The sequence below is a fragment of the Myotis daubentonii genome, chromosome 16, assembly GCF_963259705.1.
Source record: "Myotis daubentonii chromosome 16, mMyoDau2.1, whole genome shotgun sequence".
Classification (NCBI taxonomy): Eukaryota; Metazoa; Chordata; class Mammalia; order Chiroptera; family Vespertilionidae; genus Myotis; species Myotis daubentonii.
In genome coordinates, this window is record NC_081855.1 from 24,434,112 (window position 1) to 24,451,139 (window position 17,028).

General features: G+C 37.8%; 1 protein-coding gene across 21 annotated transcripts in view; it reads left to right on the plus strand.

Moving 5' to 3' along the window:
- SSH2 (slingshot protein phosphatase 2) overlaps positions 1-17,028 on the plus strand; it is a 223,231-nt gene that overhangs the window by 168,072 nt on the left and 38,131 nt on the right. For 9 of the 21 annotated variants that reach the window (XR_009449134.1, XM_059669262.1, XM_059669270.1 and 6 more), the window contains 5 exons: positions 4,979-5,100; positions 7,055-7,105; positions 10,205-10,273; positions 11,032-11,097; positions 14,774-14,968. Coding sequence is in view for 20 of the 21 variants with exons in the window: in XM_059669262.1 (XP_059525245.1) it covers positions 4,979-5,100; positions 7,055-7,105; positions 10,205-10,273; positions 11,032-11,097; positions 14,774-14,968 (503 nt within the window). In the remaining variant the exon portion in view is untranslated. Of the gene's footprint in view, positions 1-4,978; positions 5,101-7,054; positions 7,106-10,140; positions 10,274-11,031; positions 11,098-14,773; positions 14,969-17,028 lie in introns of those variants that run through there. The other 12 variants (XM_059669278.1, XM_059669280.1, XM_059669277.1 and 9 more) reach the window with 5 other exon arrangements.

Genomic DNA, 17,028 nt, shown 5'->3' on the forward strand with positions numbered 1-17,028 from the left:
TTTTGGCAAGAATTTAATATTTACATACTTTTGAAAGCTTTCTCTAATAAATTGGGTGAGCTGCCTGTCTAGACGTTGGGACTTTATAGCGTGGCTTCCCTGCAGGTAAACATTGCATGCAGGGACATGATGTAGACTCTTGGTTGGAAAAAAAAAATTAAAGGCAAAGGTACAGTGTAAGCTTAGGGAGGAGTATTTCCTGATATTGGATGATGCTGAGGAGAGAAGTTATTGGGTCAGATGGTATTTATGAGCTGCTTGTCATCAGATACATTTAAATTTAGTTACTGAGGGAAGTTTTAACATCACTCTTTATAGATAAATTTTGAAAACAGGTTGGGTTCTTGCCTCAGAAATCAAGCAAAAGCAGTTTACTTCTCAGACCTACCTCAGTCCTAGGATTGCTGGATCCAGTTCACCTGAAACTTGTAATAGGATTTCAAATGTAGTCAATAAATGGACTTTCTTGGAATAATTTTCTCAATTGCTATTGCTGCCAAGTTTAAAAATCTAAAATATGTTTTGTGTGGACAGTTAAAATAAACTGCAGTATTATCCTTTTCATTGAGAACTTTCATTAATCAGATGCATCTGAATCATTGTCTTATTCCAGTCATTTATTCCATGTAAGTTCTGGAGACTAGAAATGTTGGAGTTGCTGCCAATTCTAATATTAGGTTATTATGTACAAACTACCACTTTAAGTTAAATTTCTCTGATTGGCTTAGTAAATTAAATTAGATGATTGTGTTTTGTTAATCTTCTCCCCCCCCCCCCCCAAAAAGAAATATGAAATGAACCTCAAAACAGGGTGGATATTTGATTTTTCTTAATACTCTGGCTCTTAAAATTTTAATTCCTTAACCTAGAATTTTGAAGCTTAAGAAGAATTTTGGAGCCTGAGGTTAATCCCCTGACATTAAAGAATTTTTTCTGTAAAAAATTTCATTTCATTCTTCTAATTAGGATGTAGTTGAAGTAATGTCATGGCTCCTGACCCCCGGATTAAATAAGCTGCACTTCCCATTAGTAAGAATTTCGCAATTCCTGTGGATACTATCTAGAGGTCCATCATCAAATCCCAGGACCTCTAAGTGCTGTTCTTCCGTCTAAGAAGCTTAAAATTCAGTGAATCTGAGATATACCACTTATTGAGGCCTAAGTCAGAATGAGATGACTGGGGCCTTTCCCATTAGGTTTGGGATAATCTGTTGACATGAGGGCCAAACATTTGAAATGCTTTGTATATTATTGATAAATAGGGAGGAAGGAAGGGAAGGAAAAACAAATATACCCAGCAAGTGTTGCTCAGTGGTTAGGATGTTGGCCGCACACCAAAGTGTCTCAGGTTCAATTCCCCATCAAGGGCACATACCTGGGTTGCAGGTTGGATCCCCAGCAACCAATCAGTGTTTCACACATAAATGTTTCTCTCTCTCTCTCTCTCTCTCTCTCTCTCTCTCTCTCTCTCTCTCTCTCTCTCTCTCCCCCCCCCTCCCTTCCCTCCCTCCCACTCTCTCTAAAATGCAATGGAAAAAATATCCTTGGGTCAGGGTTTTAAAAAAATAAAAGGAGACAACTAGTGTTTGCACTGAATATTACAAAGAAACTTGCCCACATGCTAACTTGGCCCGATAACATGCATGATAGTTAATAATTATGGAGGTTATTTTCTTTCCTTTTATCAGCTTCAACTTAGCTAATCAGTTACCACTAGTTGGTGTAGAAGCTGTTGGTAAATTATCAGAACCGCAGTTCAGTTGTTCCCATGCCATTTGTATTTGAGCCTTGCCAGAAATTCTCAGAGCCTTGACAGAGGATAAAAGCGCCTCTAACATATTCAGCAAAGTGAACATTTGGCTCAGCTTGCCAGGGCAAGCCCAAGTTTAGATATATAATACTATCTGAGATCTTGTTTATAAGAAACTCTAGTTTACCTGCACTGAATTTCTGATTAGTTTAATATTTTGTGAAGCATCTCTAGAACCAGAGAGTCAATGATGCCTCCAGACCTCACGTTGCATGTACTCCTATCCATAGCTCTATGTGTATACTGCTCACATGGTCCCAGCACACGATGGCTAGACCTTCATCAACTTAAATATTATTCCTCTTAGCTTCTCACAAGTGAATTTGGGTTGAACTGCTCTATTCGTAGAACATAAAGCCAGCAGTGCAGCTCTCTACCTTGTGTACTTGGAATCAGAATGGTGAACACTACTTCTTGTATCACTTCCTAGTAGAACAAGCTTTAATGTAGCCACTTCTGCTGTTTGTGCTTCCCTGGCTTTTCGTGGGAGTGTCAGAATAGAGACAAAAAGATATCTATGAATCTCACCTCTGCCTTGGTAAATGGGTCATTTGAGCTATGTAACTATGTCTCTTTTTCCCGTTGCCTGGCCAGTGATGGAGTTAGAGGAAGGAGACTCCAAGAAGAACAGCACTGAAAGAATTCCAAAAAGAAATTTCTGACAATTGTCTTGAGCCAATTAATGGTTTTGGAACTCTCTCTTCTGAGATAAGGAATGTGGGTGGGGTTGTTTTATACAGAAGAAATTGCCTCTAGTACACATTTCCATGGCTTTTTGTCAATAGAGGAAAAAGAACGGACTAAACTGTACACTTCATGAGGGTAGGGACTATATTTCTCTTCCTTCTCCACCCTTGAATCCTCAGCATTTCTGCTCTGATTGTATACACAATAGATATATAGTAAATATTTGAATGAATGTTGAGTGGAAGTGATTTTACTTTATTTTTAAGGTTTGTAAAGTATCTTTTTGAGCTTCTTATTAATAAGATTCTCAAATGTATAAAGCACAAAATATATTATCATGAACCCATTACACAGCTTTTATAACCAGAAACATTTTGCCAGATTTCTTTCATCTAGTTCCCTCCTTTTTTTCTTTTTTTGTTGGAGCATTTTTTAAACCACTTTATTGAAGTATAATTGACGTACAAAAAGTTGTACATATTTAATGTATACAACTTGGTAAGTTTGGAAATAAGTAAAGACCATGAAACCATCGCCACAATCTATGCCATGAACGTATCCCTAACCTGCAAAAGTTTATTTTTTAGAGCAGTTTTAGGTTCACAGGAGATTTGAGCAGGAGGTACAGCAGGTCCTCAACTAATGTCATTTCATTCAACCTTGTTTTCGGTTACAATATTGATGAGATGCCACAGGAACATAGCTTGCTTCTATCAATTAGCCCCTGGTAAAATTGGTTTTGTTATATGTTGTTTTGCTTAAAGTCGCAGAAGCTATCAGTGATATTAAGTGAGGACTTACTTAATACAGAGATTTCCCATATACCCTCTATCCCAGGGGTGGGCAAACTTTTTGACTCGAGGGCCACAATGGGTTCTTAAACTGGACCGGAGGGCCGGAACAAAAGCATGGATGGAGTGTTGGTGTGAACTAATATAAATTCAAAGTAAACATCATTACATAAAAGGGTACAGTCTTTTTTTTTTTTTTTTAGTTTTATTCATTTCAAATGGGCTGGATCCGGCCCGCGGGCCGTAGTTTGCCCACGGCTGCTTTATCCCCATAGCCTTCCCCATTATCTTCATCCCCCACCAGAGTTGTAATTTGTTACAATTTATAGACCTACATTGACACATCGTTATCAACTCCAAGTCCATAGTTTACATTAGGATTTACTCTTGGTATTGTACATTCTGTGGCTTTTAATAATGACGTGTAGCCCTAGCTGGTTTGGTTTAGTGGATAGAGCGTTGGCATGCAGACTGAAAGGTCCCAGGTTTGATTCCAGTCAAGGGCACATACCCGGGTTGTAGGCTTGATCCCCAGTGAGTGGCGTACAGGAGGCAGCCAATCCATGATTCTCTCTCATCTTTGATGTTTCTATCTTTCCCTATTTCTCCCTTCCTCTCTGAAATCAATAAAAATATTTTTTAAAAAGAATAATAATGACATGTATCCACCACTTTAGTATTATGCAGAGTAGTTTCACTGCCCTAAAAATCCTCTGTGCTCTCCTAACCCATGGCAACCAATGATCATTACTGACTCTAGAGTTTTGCCTTTTCTAGAGTGTCATAGAGTTGGAATCATACAGTACCTAGTCTCTTCATATTGGCTTCTTTCCCTTAGTAGTATGCATTTAAGAATCCTCCATGTCTTTTCATAGCTTGATAGTTCATTTCCTTTGAGTGCTGAATAATATTCCATTGTCTGGCTATACCACTGATTTTCCATTCAGCTACTGAAGAACATCTTAGTTGCTTCCCATTATTGGAATATTTTAAAGTAAAACTTGAATACCATGTCATTTCATTTCAGATACTTAAGAAAAAGGCATTATCTCGATGCCATTATCACACTAACAATGAATCCTTAATATCATCTAAGACCATGTCCATATTCAAATTTTCTGAAGGCCCTTTTAAAATATCATAAATAAACAATAAAAAAACTTTATGATAAAAAATAATATAAGCTTCAATTGTTATTGAAACTAAAGAAATTTTATAGCATATAATCTATAAGAATTCAGTAGAGCAACTCCTCTTAGGTATTAATAGTTTGCTTTGTATTATAATTGTTTATGGGACTTGGATCTGAGTCCTGTGTTCCCATTCATACAACCTCACATTTCCCTCTTCAATCTTTAGAACATGACCTGATAATTGTTATTATTATAAATTGTACTAATTGCAAAGATTTATTGAGCATTTATTTACTGTATGCCAAGCACTGTGCTGTACACGCATTATTTTATTATCAAAACCCAATAGGATAGGTATTATTTCTCCCTCAAATTAATTTAGTAACATTTATAGGTTTTATAGTTAATACATGAGCTGGTATTTGAATGTGGGTCTTCCAACTACTGGCTTTGCTATCTCCCTAAATATGTTTTAAGATGCTGATGTAAAAAAGGTTGAATGATCTAAAATTGACCTTCTAAATTTCATAATTTCTTTGTTGTCTGTTAACCTCCAGGCTGTAAGACTAGAAAGTACTTACCAGAATCGAACACGTTATATGGTAGTGGTTTCAACCAATGGTAGACAAGACACTGAAGAAAGCATCGTTCTAGGAATGGATTTCTCTTCTAATGACAGGTATGGTATCACAAAAGGAGGATGAGAAGACTCCTTTTAAATAACCTATTCCAGTTGTCTTTTGAATTATCACAAAAACATGCAGTGCTGCTCTTAAAGTTAAATGCCTAAACCTAGAGAACACAAAAATATCTTAGTCACACAGTCTTGAGAGATGAAAATGTTTAATGAATGTCTTTGGTAATGTGTTTCTAATTTACACTATTCCTTACCTTCCTCTCCTCTTTAGGTGGAGATGATTTTAACTTGTATCTCCAGGAGGGGTGAGGGGAGGAGCTGTCCTTTCTTTGCAATCGTCTTTAAGCAGTAATGACTTGCTTTAGTGATACTGTACCAGTGAGTCCTAGGTTCAAAGAGAGCCCACTTTAACTCCATTCTCTTGTATTTATTCATGGCTTTACACCTTGCTTTTATCAAATGTTTTGCTTCCTTTTTCCTTAAACTCAAAACAGAAACTTTTATAATCATGCACCTTTGACTTTAGTGGCACTTTGCGTCCTATGATTAGAGATATCAGACATGACACAAAACCTGGCTTTATTGTCTCTCTAAGGTTTGCTGCTTTTCTTTTTATTTTCCCACTCTTTCTGGAGAGACCTTGGGAAGGCTGTGGAATGTGACTGCTAAGCAGATCTCTGCGCTCTAGATAGCAAGCCTCAGGAAATCCTGCCAGATGTCTCAAAGCATTGACTTCCTGGCTCAGGACTGGAATGGAACTGTGGAGAAGCGAGGGGTGTGACCCATGCCTGGGAGAATTTAGCCACAAAGAGAAGAGGAGACTGGGAGTGATTCTACTTGTTTTAATGTGGGGGTGGGGGTTACATTGTCACAGTAAAGTTTCCCAAACTAGTGTTTACCTGAGCTTGTAGTGGCAGTCAGCCTGAAAATGATTTGTGGGTTCACAAGATCAAAGGTGAGAGTTGTTACCTTGTACACCACTTACAGCCTTTAATTGTGTGCTCCGAAATTACGCAAGTTTGTAAGCCACGTTTAGGAAGCTGTTCCTCCTGCATGGTTTTAACCTCTGGTGTTAGCTAAGCAACAGACCTTTCAGTAAACATTTATCCTCTAAGATCACCAACCTTGCCTACATTCATTAGTATTTTAAGACCTATGATTTGGGTTTTTTCTCTCTAGATCTGTATTGTCCAGTACGGTAGCTACTAACCAAACATGACTATCTAAATTAAATAAAATTAAAATTTCAGTTCTCAGTTACAAGTAGCCACATTTCAAGTCCTCTAGCTATATGTGGCTACCATGTTGGACGGGACATGTGTAGAGCATTTCCATCATTGCAGAAAGTTCAGTTGGACAGCGCTGCTCCGGATCTTATTTCCTTTGCTTCTTTCATCCCGACTCCTCCTTTGGAACCCCCCTAAAACAGGCACTGGGACTACATGGAAACCTCACTTGGGTCTTCCCCTAGAGCAGTGGTTCTCAACCTTCTGGCCCTTTAATACAGTTCCTCATGTTGTGGTGACCCCCAATTTCATTGTTACAAATTGAACATAGTTAAAGCATAGTGATTAATCACAAAAACAATATGTAATTATATATGCGTTTTCCGATGGTCTTAGGCGACCCCTGTGAAAGGGTCGTTCGACCCCCAAAGGGGTAGTGACCCACAGGTTGAGCACCACTGCCCTAGAGAGAGAAGGCAACAAATTCAGATTCTCCTGACTCAGAGTGTGAGAAATAAGATGTCTGTTATCTCTTTTACTTTGTCCTAAACATTCCCAAAAAAAACAGACTGCTTATTAATACAGCTGCCCAGTATTTTATCCTCAGTGAACTGCATCTATCTTCAGTAATAGTCCTGCCTGAATCAAACCTAGCAAAAGAAAATTTTAGTTTATGGAAAACAAAATATGATATGAAAAGCTATAAAAATTGGTTTTCATTGTGTTTGATACACTTGGTGTTATGAATTTCCATATATCCTCTGAATTAGCTACTTGCACAGTAAGAGAAGTGCTGCCTACTTGAGAACAGAAGTGCTCAGGTAATCTAATATCATGTTTATCTAATTGCTGTTGAAGGAATGTGTATCATTTTGTATCTGACAATAGAAAAAGTTAATGTTTCAGAACAGTATTAAACCAAAGTAAAATGCAGATTGCTTATGACACCCTCTTCCCAAGTAGTTCTCAAGATATATTACAGCGCATATTTTAGCCTACTAAAAGTTCTTTGAATACTGTGGCATATTTAAGTAATAAATATTTTAATACACAGCATAATCTTGGTTTCCAAATTGCATTGGATATATTTCAAGGTTATAAAACAAGATATCTTTATTGTGTTGTTTTATTTTATTTTATTTTTTGTACTCCCAACACCTTAAAATGTTTGGTACAGGTAGGCTCAATGAATTGTTGGCCCTAGCCAGTTTTGCTCACTGGATAGAGTGTCGGCCTGAGGACTGAGGGGTCCCGGGTTCAATTCCGTTAAGGACATTTATCTCAGTTGCAAGCTCCCCAGCTCTGGTTGGAGTGAGTGTGAAAGGCAACCAATTGATGTGTCTCTCTCACATCGATGTTTCTGTCTGTCTGTCTCTCTCTCTCTCTCTCTCTCTCTCTTCCCCCCTCCCTTCCACTCTCTCTTAAAATAAATGGAAAAATATACTTGTGTGAGGATTAGCAATAAATAAATAATTGAATAAGTGCATATCTAATAAAATAACTATAATAGAGAAAAATCTCATGATTCAAGGTAAACTGAATAAAAATATAGATGTGCCTAATTCAGGCCTCTCTTTCCTTTTGTATGAAAAAGCTATCTTTCTTACTATAAAAAAGCATTCTAACCTGAATACAAGCTGAAAACATGATGTTTAGTTTCTACATATCATGGTCATTTGTCCAAAATTTTAACTAGTGTCTGGTCACAAGCTCATCTTCTATATCTTCTTCTGTAGTTGCTTAATTTCTAGATTTGTCAAATTATAGTTGTTGCTAGGAACTGGCTAAGTACTCACCAAAAATAAAAACAAAAAACCTAAAAATAATTGCACTCCACCTTGAGAAATGATTTTCTTTTTTTTTAATATATATTTTTATTGATTTTTTACAGAGAGGAAGGGAGAGAGATAGAGAGTTAGAAACATCGATGAGAGAGAAACATCGATCAGCTGCCTCCTGCACATCTCCTACGGGGGATGTGCCCGCAACCCAGGTACATGCCCTTGACCGGAATCGAACCTGGGACCTTTCAGTCTGCAGGCCGACGCTCTATCCACTGAGCCAAACCGGTTTCGGCAGGAAATGATTTTCTAAACAAATTTTCCTTGCGCTCATAAACTTAAAAAATAGTGGTGGAGCTGTCTTCCTCCCTCCCAGACTCCGGGAGGATAACTGTGCATCTGCAGTTCGGGGCTGGGGTTTCAATGCAGATAAGCAGTTTTAATCTTGACTTGAATCTTTTGAACTCTGGAACCACTGGTGGACCTTGAGAACACAGACCAGCAAGTGCAGTGGAAATCATTAGACACTGCTCAACTAGGACATGGCCTTCGTTAGCACTGCAGTGACTCCAGCAGTTAAAGCGTGGTAGTCCTTGTGTTGTTTTTAATACATTTTTGTAATATTCCCCTCCCCCAAAATCACTTTCAGCCGTAGTAGAGCACCCACTACAGATTCATACTCAACATTTGTTTTACATATCAGTACATTAATATATATGTTTCACCTTAAATATTTTAGATTTGCATGATAACCCTATGGGCTGGGTCTTGTTACCTGCATATCAAGATGAAGAAATTAAGGCTGAGAAGAGAGGTTAAATAAGTTGTCAAAAGGAATTGAAGTACTGAAGGAGAGTAAATCCAGATCTTTCAGCATAGTATAATTGCTCAATAAATAGTAGTTATTGCACATTTTTTAGTGTGTTACCTAATTTAATTTTCAAAACAGCCCAGTGAAGATGGTATTTCTATCCCAGCTTTACAGATGAGGAAACCAGAGCACAAAGCAATGAAATTGTTTGCCTACGATTTTATATACAGTTAGTGCAAGAGCTCAGGTTCCGGAGCCCAAATGGCTCCAGAGCTTGTGCTCTTTTTTTAAAAATCTTCACCCAAGGATATTTTTCCATTGATTTTTAGAGAGAGAGGGAGAGACAGAGAGAAACACCGATATGAGAGAGACACATTAATTGGTTGCCTCCTACATGCCCCTGACCAGGGCCGGGAGCCTGCGACCAAGGTATGTGCCCTTGACCAGAATCGAACCCGGGACCCTTCAGTCCGCAGGCTGATGCTCTATTCACTGAGCCAAACCGGCTAGGGCAAGAGCTTGTGCTTTTAACCATACTTCACTGTTTTACCTCCCACATCCAAGGTTCTTTCTCCTATACCTGATACTTTTCTAGATATATTGGTGGGGAGAGGGCATAGGAGCCTTTGGGAAACTGGATGGAGGGGGGGAAGTGGTTTATGGCAGGCTTAGGGAGAAAAGGTAGCAGAGATCTGGGGTAGATTACAGTTGTCCAGAGAAATGGTATGATAGAGCACACAATTGGGAGTCTTTGGCTTCCTGTCTCTACCTGTTAACTTTCCTCCTTGTGTAATTTAAATAATATTGTAATACACCATTCCAGGGCTACCCTGTTGGTTGTTGGCATTCCTATTCACTCTGCATGTCAGCAGTGCTAGTTCAGTGCATAGTCACAAAGCACTGTTGCATTTATTTAAGTTGGGTCTCTTGTCCCTCTTAATGTCATCACAAGCCATTAACAGTTACTTTTTTGAATATTTTAATTCCCTTTCCCATTTAGACTATTTAGTGTATTCTGGGGTTCAAAAGATGTATGAAAACCTCAGAATTAAAATTGAATGAATGACATTGTCAGAGGTCTTCCGCAGCCAGCAGTGGTTTCTGTCATTAGAAATAATTCTTGAAGTTGAGTTGGGTTCTCTGACTTTGGGCTGAGACCTGCCATCACAAGTCCGCAGCAGTCACCTGGAGTTTTTAGACAGTGGCCATTTGCAAGACAGTAATTCAGGGAGCTCAGTCATGTTTTCTTTGTTAAATATTTAAGGACTAAACAGAACGCTGCCTAGAATAACAGAGAGTGACTTATGGACCTGCTTCTTGTCTTGCAGTAGCACTTGTACCATGGGCCTAGTCCTGCCTCTCTGGAGTGACACCCTAATTCATTTGGATGGTGATGGGTAAGACTTTCCCTTTTTATCTTCCTACAGAAAGCCAAGGGGTGGGGTTCCCATCTTTCTACCCATTCATTCAGCGGAATGGGAGGCCCACTGTGCCCATGACATGAATTGTCATGTCAGCAGCTCAATGAGTCCTTTTAAACTCCTGTTTTGTGAAGTGGAGTAAAAATGCAACTTGCCAAGGCCTCTCACTTCTGTTCTTCTAGGCTGACTATGGTAAGAATCCAAACAAAGAGGAAGTAGTTTGTTGGCTCCCTCTTTAATCTGAGCATGTGGGACTGTTGCAATGTTCTCCCAGAGGAGGATATGTTCTGTTTCAAATAGCCTCTTGCTGCCTCTGCCAGCTGTCAGCCTACAGTGTAACCCCTTTTCTGTGCCAGTTCCTTCCAGTGACCTTCCACCCCTACCCCTGGTGTTTTTAGAATGTGTCCCCAAGAGACCAAGATGTTTGCTCTAGTTTATAAAACAGGGCCAGGTTTGCTACATACCCATAAGATTTCCAAATAGAAATATACAGCTGAACAGTTTGTCCTTAGCTACAGCAGGAAAACTATGTAATTCCCTAATTCCAACGTGGGAGTCCATTCATTCTGCTAAGTACATAAAAGTAGACAATTTGTTGAAGCTTTTCAGTCATGTCCTATACTCTAGTCTACATGAAGTGCCTGAGCCAGTAGCCTGGGAAGTAGCCTTGAAAACACACAACTGAAATAACCCACTCTCATTTGTGGATTTTTGTCTTATTCTTTTTTCCTTAGAGGGTTCAGCGTGTCAACAGATAACAGAATCCACATATTCAAACCTGTATCTGTGCAGGCAATGTGGTAAGAATTTTAATATCTCTATGAAAGTTTTTTAATGTGTTAGTACAGCAGTATTTTGTGAGAAGTATTTGAAATGATACAATTCTCTTTGAAAATGCTGATCTGTTTGTGTATATAGAATTTTGTGTGATCTGTTTGTGTAGCCATCATAGTTAAAGATGACTTAGAAGTTTAATTTTCAAATTATCACAATGGAAAGCCTTGAACATTGGTGAACAAATAATATTTAGAGGTGTTTTTAGACTCTGAAAAATACTTAATGAATCAGATAGTCAGTTAGAACTGAATTTTATTGACTAAGTTAGTGGCAATCTAGTGCCAGGTCTAAATATCACACTACTACTGTGCATTAGCTTTCAGTTTCTTAAGGTAATCAGGGATAGCATTGATGGAGTTACCTTACAGATAGAAAAGCTTCATTTAAATTGCTGGTAATTGTTTGTTGAACTATTTGCATAATGCAAATAAAGCCTAGAAAAAAATTGTAGCTGATAATAACCACCAGCTGGTATATTGACACTTTTAGCTTACTTACTGTATGTCAGGCATTGTGCCTAGTGCTTTACATGGATTACATATAATCATTACATAAGCTCCCCAAAAGAGTAGTATTAGCTCCTTGTTATGGATGAGAAAACAGGTTTTAGAGGGGTTGCATAACTGGTCTTCAAGTATCTCTTATATTTAAACAGAATAAACTCTTACTCTCTTTTTTTTTTTTTCTAGGTTATCAAAAAAAAACAAAACAAAAAAACGATCAAATATATCTAAGGAATGATGTCTGACCCCCAGTCAGGAATTTGAATTTTAGGTCCTCATTCAGTTGCCTGTTTTGTAGTAGAAGTCCTTGTGAGGAACAGAATGGACAGAATGAAAGCCAAACAAGAAATAAAGGAGCCTGTAAAAGACTCCAGGGAGATCATTTACTCCTGAATAACATGATTGATAGGCTTGAGGTGGGTGGGGTCCTAAAACAGTCAGCTGAACAATTAACAGTCTTATCGTTTCATGGAGTAATTGAAGCAGGACAGAGTTTCAGGTCATGTGTTGAGACCAGATTTTTAGATTTAGTGCATATTTCACAAATAAATTTCTCATGGAAAACTTATGACTGCCTTTGACTCAGGCTCAGTTAAAGGCAACTCACCTATGTATTCCCAGGTACCAAGTAAAACGAAACAGCATAAGTTCATAAGTGACAGTTATATTTTGGGGAGAAGTACAAAGCATTGTTAATTTTTTAAACAGTGAAGTTTCAGCAGTAACCTTATTTCAAGTCTTGATGTTCTAAAGCAGACTGACTAGTCCTAGCTCTGTTAGCTTCCTGCAGAATAAACTTTTTTGGTGTACCACATAGGGAGAAGTAAACTGAAAGTCACAGGAAAAAAAGAAAAAAAGATGTGTGTTTCAAAGCAGCATTTAGACCAGGTGTTTCCTATACAGGAAGATAGTTTGTGCAGCCTCCCACTACTGTAGGCAGCTGCAGTATCTGAGGTGGCTAAGCTTGAGTGTATGTTAGGGCACTTGTGCCAGGCGCTTGTGGCATATGCTTTTGAAGCATGTATTTTCCGGATGAAGAAAACATGCATTGAATGTCCTGTGCTTTACACTAAGCTGGCTTTTCCTTTGAATCTGCATAATGAAACTGAAAATCACTGAGAATTCTCTGAGTTTGACTTAATTCTCTGAGAATTTGCTTACTTTAAATAATAGAAAAGCATTTTTTAAAGATTCCACAACCTTGTTTTTAAGAAAAAGTCTGTTTTCCTGATAAAAATATACTGGTATGTGCTTTTTTTCTTATCAAATTGGTAATGGTATTATTTTTAAATTAACATTATGCAAGGTTGACAAGGACTCATGGAACAGATATTGTTATGTGTTACTGATGGGAGAATTAACTGGAACAGCCTTTCTGGAGAATGATTTGCAAATATGCCTTATCATTTTGCATGCCCTTTGACCTAGTAATTCTATTTCTAAGAATGTATCCTAAGGTAATCATCATGGGCGTGTACAAAAATTTCAACTATAAGAATGTTTGTCAGTGTTCTAATAGGAAAAAATAGAAAACAATTTAAATATCTGAAAAATAAGAATCAGTTAAATTATGATATGTCCATGTTGCTAAGTATGAAACTATTGAAAAGTATCTAATTGAAGAATATTTATTGACATAGAAAGATGTTGATGATGAAGTATAAAATAAAAGAACAGGTTGAAATAGTATGCGGAATATGGTCATATATTTATTGTAGATCTATGCATAGACAAAAAGACTGGAAAAATCTCTACTGAAACCTTACCAATCGATATTTTTGGGCCATTAGATTACAGTGCCTAAAAGAATGCCTAGTTCATAATTGGAGCACAGTTAGTATTTGTTAAATGAAATGCTTTATTAGCTATACATTTCCGCCTTTTACAAGATATTTCTACCTTTCACCTGAGGTTCCTAAATTTTCCAAAATGAGCATGGATCACTTTTATTATGAGGAAAAAACAAATTAAAAGGCATTTTTAAGAAAAAGATATACCCCTGGCCAGGTAGCTTAGTTGGTTAGAGCATCATCGTCCCAATAAGCCAAGGTTGTGAGTCCCATCTCCAGTCAGGGCACATACAAGAAGCAACCAATTAATGCATAAATAAGTGGAACAATAAATAGATGTTTCCCTCTCTCTCTCCTCCCTCTCCCTCTCCCACTCCGTCCCTCCACCCAACCCTTTCCCTTCTAAAATCAGTTTATTTGTTTTTTAAAGATGGAAATGGATTGGCCACAAAATTCTCTCATACTGTTCTTTTCTCTTAGGAAAGACATTGGTTTATAGCTTAATAAGACACATTTCATTCAACAAATAACTAACTGTGCTTCAACTATGAACTAGGCATTCTTTTAAACACTTGAGATACATCAGTAAACAAAACATAAAAAGATCCCTGCTGTTGTGTAACTAACTTTCTAGAATATCTGGCTTTAGTTTTCCTAAGCGTATAACCAAAAAGGTACTTTTCAGCTTTGTTTACTCTTCTTGGGTTCCTGAGTTCAGAGTCAGAGATTTAATTAGTCTAAGAATAGCCAGAGCTGTTCTTAGAAAGTAGCTCAAGTGTATGAATAAATGGTTTAAAGAAATTTGGGGACTAAGGCAGAAAGAATTTTCAACGTCATTAGATCAGTGCTGCCTGGACATTCAAGAACATATCCTAAAAGTTTAGGGACATTTATCTGTGATCTTTGTGGTGCTTCCAAGAATAATAGAGAATGTATGCTGTAACATGATTCTGTGCCAAGGAAAACATATCTTTCTATAGCAAATGGTTGCCATCTTTAGTTCTCTGGTGACACAGCATAGCCACAGCATGACTGCAACTATGGGGTCATGAGTTTCATAGGTACCTGGACCTGTTTTTTTACTGTTGAGTTGTCAGTTCTCCTGTTTCCCTTTACCCCCACCTTAATATTGCTCTATATCTTTCAGCATGAACTGTCTAGTCAAGTGTTATGATCAGATAATTACTATAATCAGAATCAGAGAATCTTGAATTCCAGGGAGTAGATTCTCCAGAGACCAAATTCTATAGGATTTAAAAATTGGAAGAGATTGAACTACACATAGATTATTGGCCTTTTGATACCTCCATAATTCTACAGTGCTCCTTTCCCTGCATATCTTTCAGGTCTGCACTACAGAGTTTACACAAGGCTTGTGAAGTGGCCAGAATGCATAACTACTACCCGGGCAGCCTGTTTCTCACCTGGGTGAGTTATTATGAGAGCCACATCAACTCAGATCAATCATCAGTCAACGAATGGAATGCCATGCAAGATGTACAGTCCCACCGGCCTGACTCTCCAGCTCTCTTCACTGACATGTAAGTCAGTTCGCTAAGGATCATGGAAGTCCTCTCTGTTGTGCTCTAGGATGCCACAAGCAACTGTTCCTCCCTAATCTCTCTTCTTGAGGAATTAGTCTTACCCAGCAGTATTAGTCATTGTCTACACTACACAACTGCTACATAAAGAACCCTGTTCTTTCTGTTGTCTGCAAAGGCCTGAGGAGTTTCACTCCTGGGCACAATATAGTCTCCATAGAAAAGAACTGCAATATCATAAAATCCCATTAATTCAGATTCCACTAATGTGAAATTCGAATTTAAAGGAGTTAAGCTAAAGTCTGCCTTTGCATTGTCTGTGAAAGAAATGTTTGATAAATAAATTAATGACAATGAGAAGCTTTTAAAAGGATGTTTCCAATACTTAAGATGTTTCTATTCCCACTGGAGTGACTCAGTTGGTTGAGTGTAGTCCTATGCACTGAAAGGTTGCGAATTCAATCCCTGGTTGGGGCACATATGGAAGGCAACCAATCCATGTTTCTCTCTCACACTGATGTTTCTGTGTCTCTCTCACTCCCTTCCTCTCTCGAAGCATGTCCTTGGGTGAGGATTTTTTTAAAAAGTCAAGTAAAGATGTTTCTAGTCAATTAAAACTAACACTTAGGTTTCATGTTAATTCTAACCTGATATCTGTGCAGATTTTTTTTCAATATTTTATAATTTGTGTTAAGACCTTTGTCTTGTTAAGTCTGTCTCAGTGAGATTTTATTAAATCTTCCTGGTGTACTGTGAGTTAAATAAAGGCCTAAGGTGGAGCTGATGTTTATTTCCTCTTAGGTCTGTGTGTTGAAACTTATGTGACTATTTTAGAAATTTTTTTCACACTTAGTTCCTGCTTTGGAAATTAATCAGGATGTTTATTTTGCTCTGAGTTGATCTTTCTGCATTTCCAAGGTATTCTATAGCTGGGAAAGAAGAGTAGCTACTTACTACCTGACCTTCTAAACCTTCGTCTACATATTCCTAAAGTAATACCAAAATAGTTCATGATTTTTTTTAAAAAAAAAAGGCTTAATTCAGATAATATAATAAATTAGAGGCCCAGTGCATGAATTTCTTCCTTGGGTAGGGTCCCTAGGGGCTGCGGGCTGCCAACCAGGCCCTCCCTTCCCGAATTTGGCCGGCTGGCCCCGCCCCCTAGTCAAACTCCTGGTCGAGGGGACAATTTGCATATTAGGCTCTTATTATACAGGATGATTTTTACTGGAAAAGGTGAAATTTCCAAGAATTGTGTGAACAGAACAGTCAGAAAAACAATGGAAAGGATGTTATTGGTACTAGGACCTCTTTTTCATTAGCCTTAATCCTTTCAAGATCCCACAGTAACATAAAAGGTAAGGGTTAGTTTGGCTTTCAGAATCTTGGGAAATGTTACTAATTTCTGGCTTTACAGCTGGTTTATGGGTATCAGAGGAATGAATGTTGCATCTGACTCAAAAATGGACATTCTGAACCAGACTTAAATGAAAGAGAGAAAACCCTTCTTATTTTCATGATTTTATTAGAGGAAATTTGGAAATTAAAATACAAAAGAGGAAAATAAAATTGCCCATAATTTCTCTACATTCCCAAACAAAAAAAATAATGTGAAATGTACTCCCTGGCACCTGGTAGAAGCTCCTTAAATATTAGTTCTTAGTATGTACAATATAGCCCCAGTTTTAAGATAATTTAATAAACAAATGTCTATCTGTTCATAGAAAAAGATTGAAAGCTATCAGTCACCGTATTTTAATAGCAATTATCTCTGATAGAAGGATTTTCAGTGGTTTTTATTTTCTTGTGTTTGTATGTATTTTCTGAATTTTTCTCCAGTGAAATTGAGAAAGTGTATTTGTCTTGTAATGCTTTTTCCATTTCCTCCCTAAGTTGACCAGAAAGAATTTTTTTTTTAAATATATTTTATTGAGTTTTCACAGAGAGGAGAGGAGAGAGATAGAGAGTTAGAAACATCGATGAGAGAGAAACATCGACCAGCTGCCTCCTGCACACTCCCCACTGGGGATGTGCCCGCAACCAAGGTACATGCCCTTGAC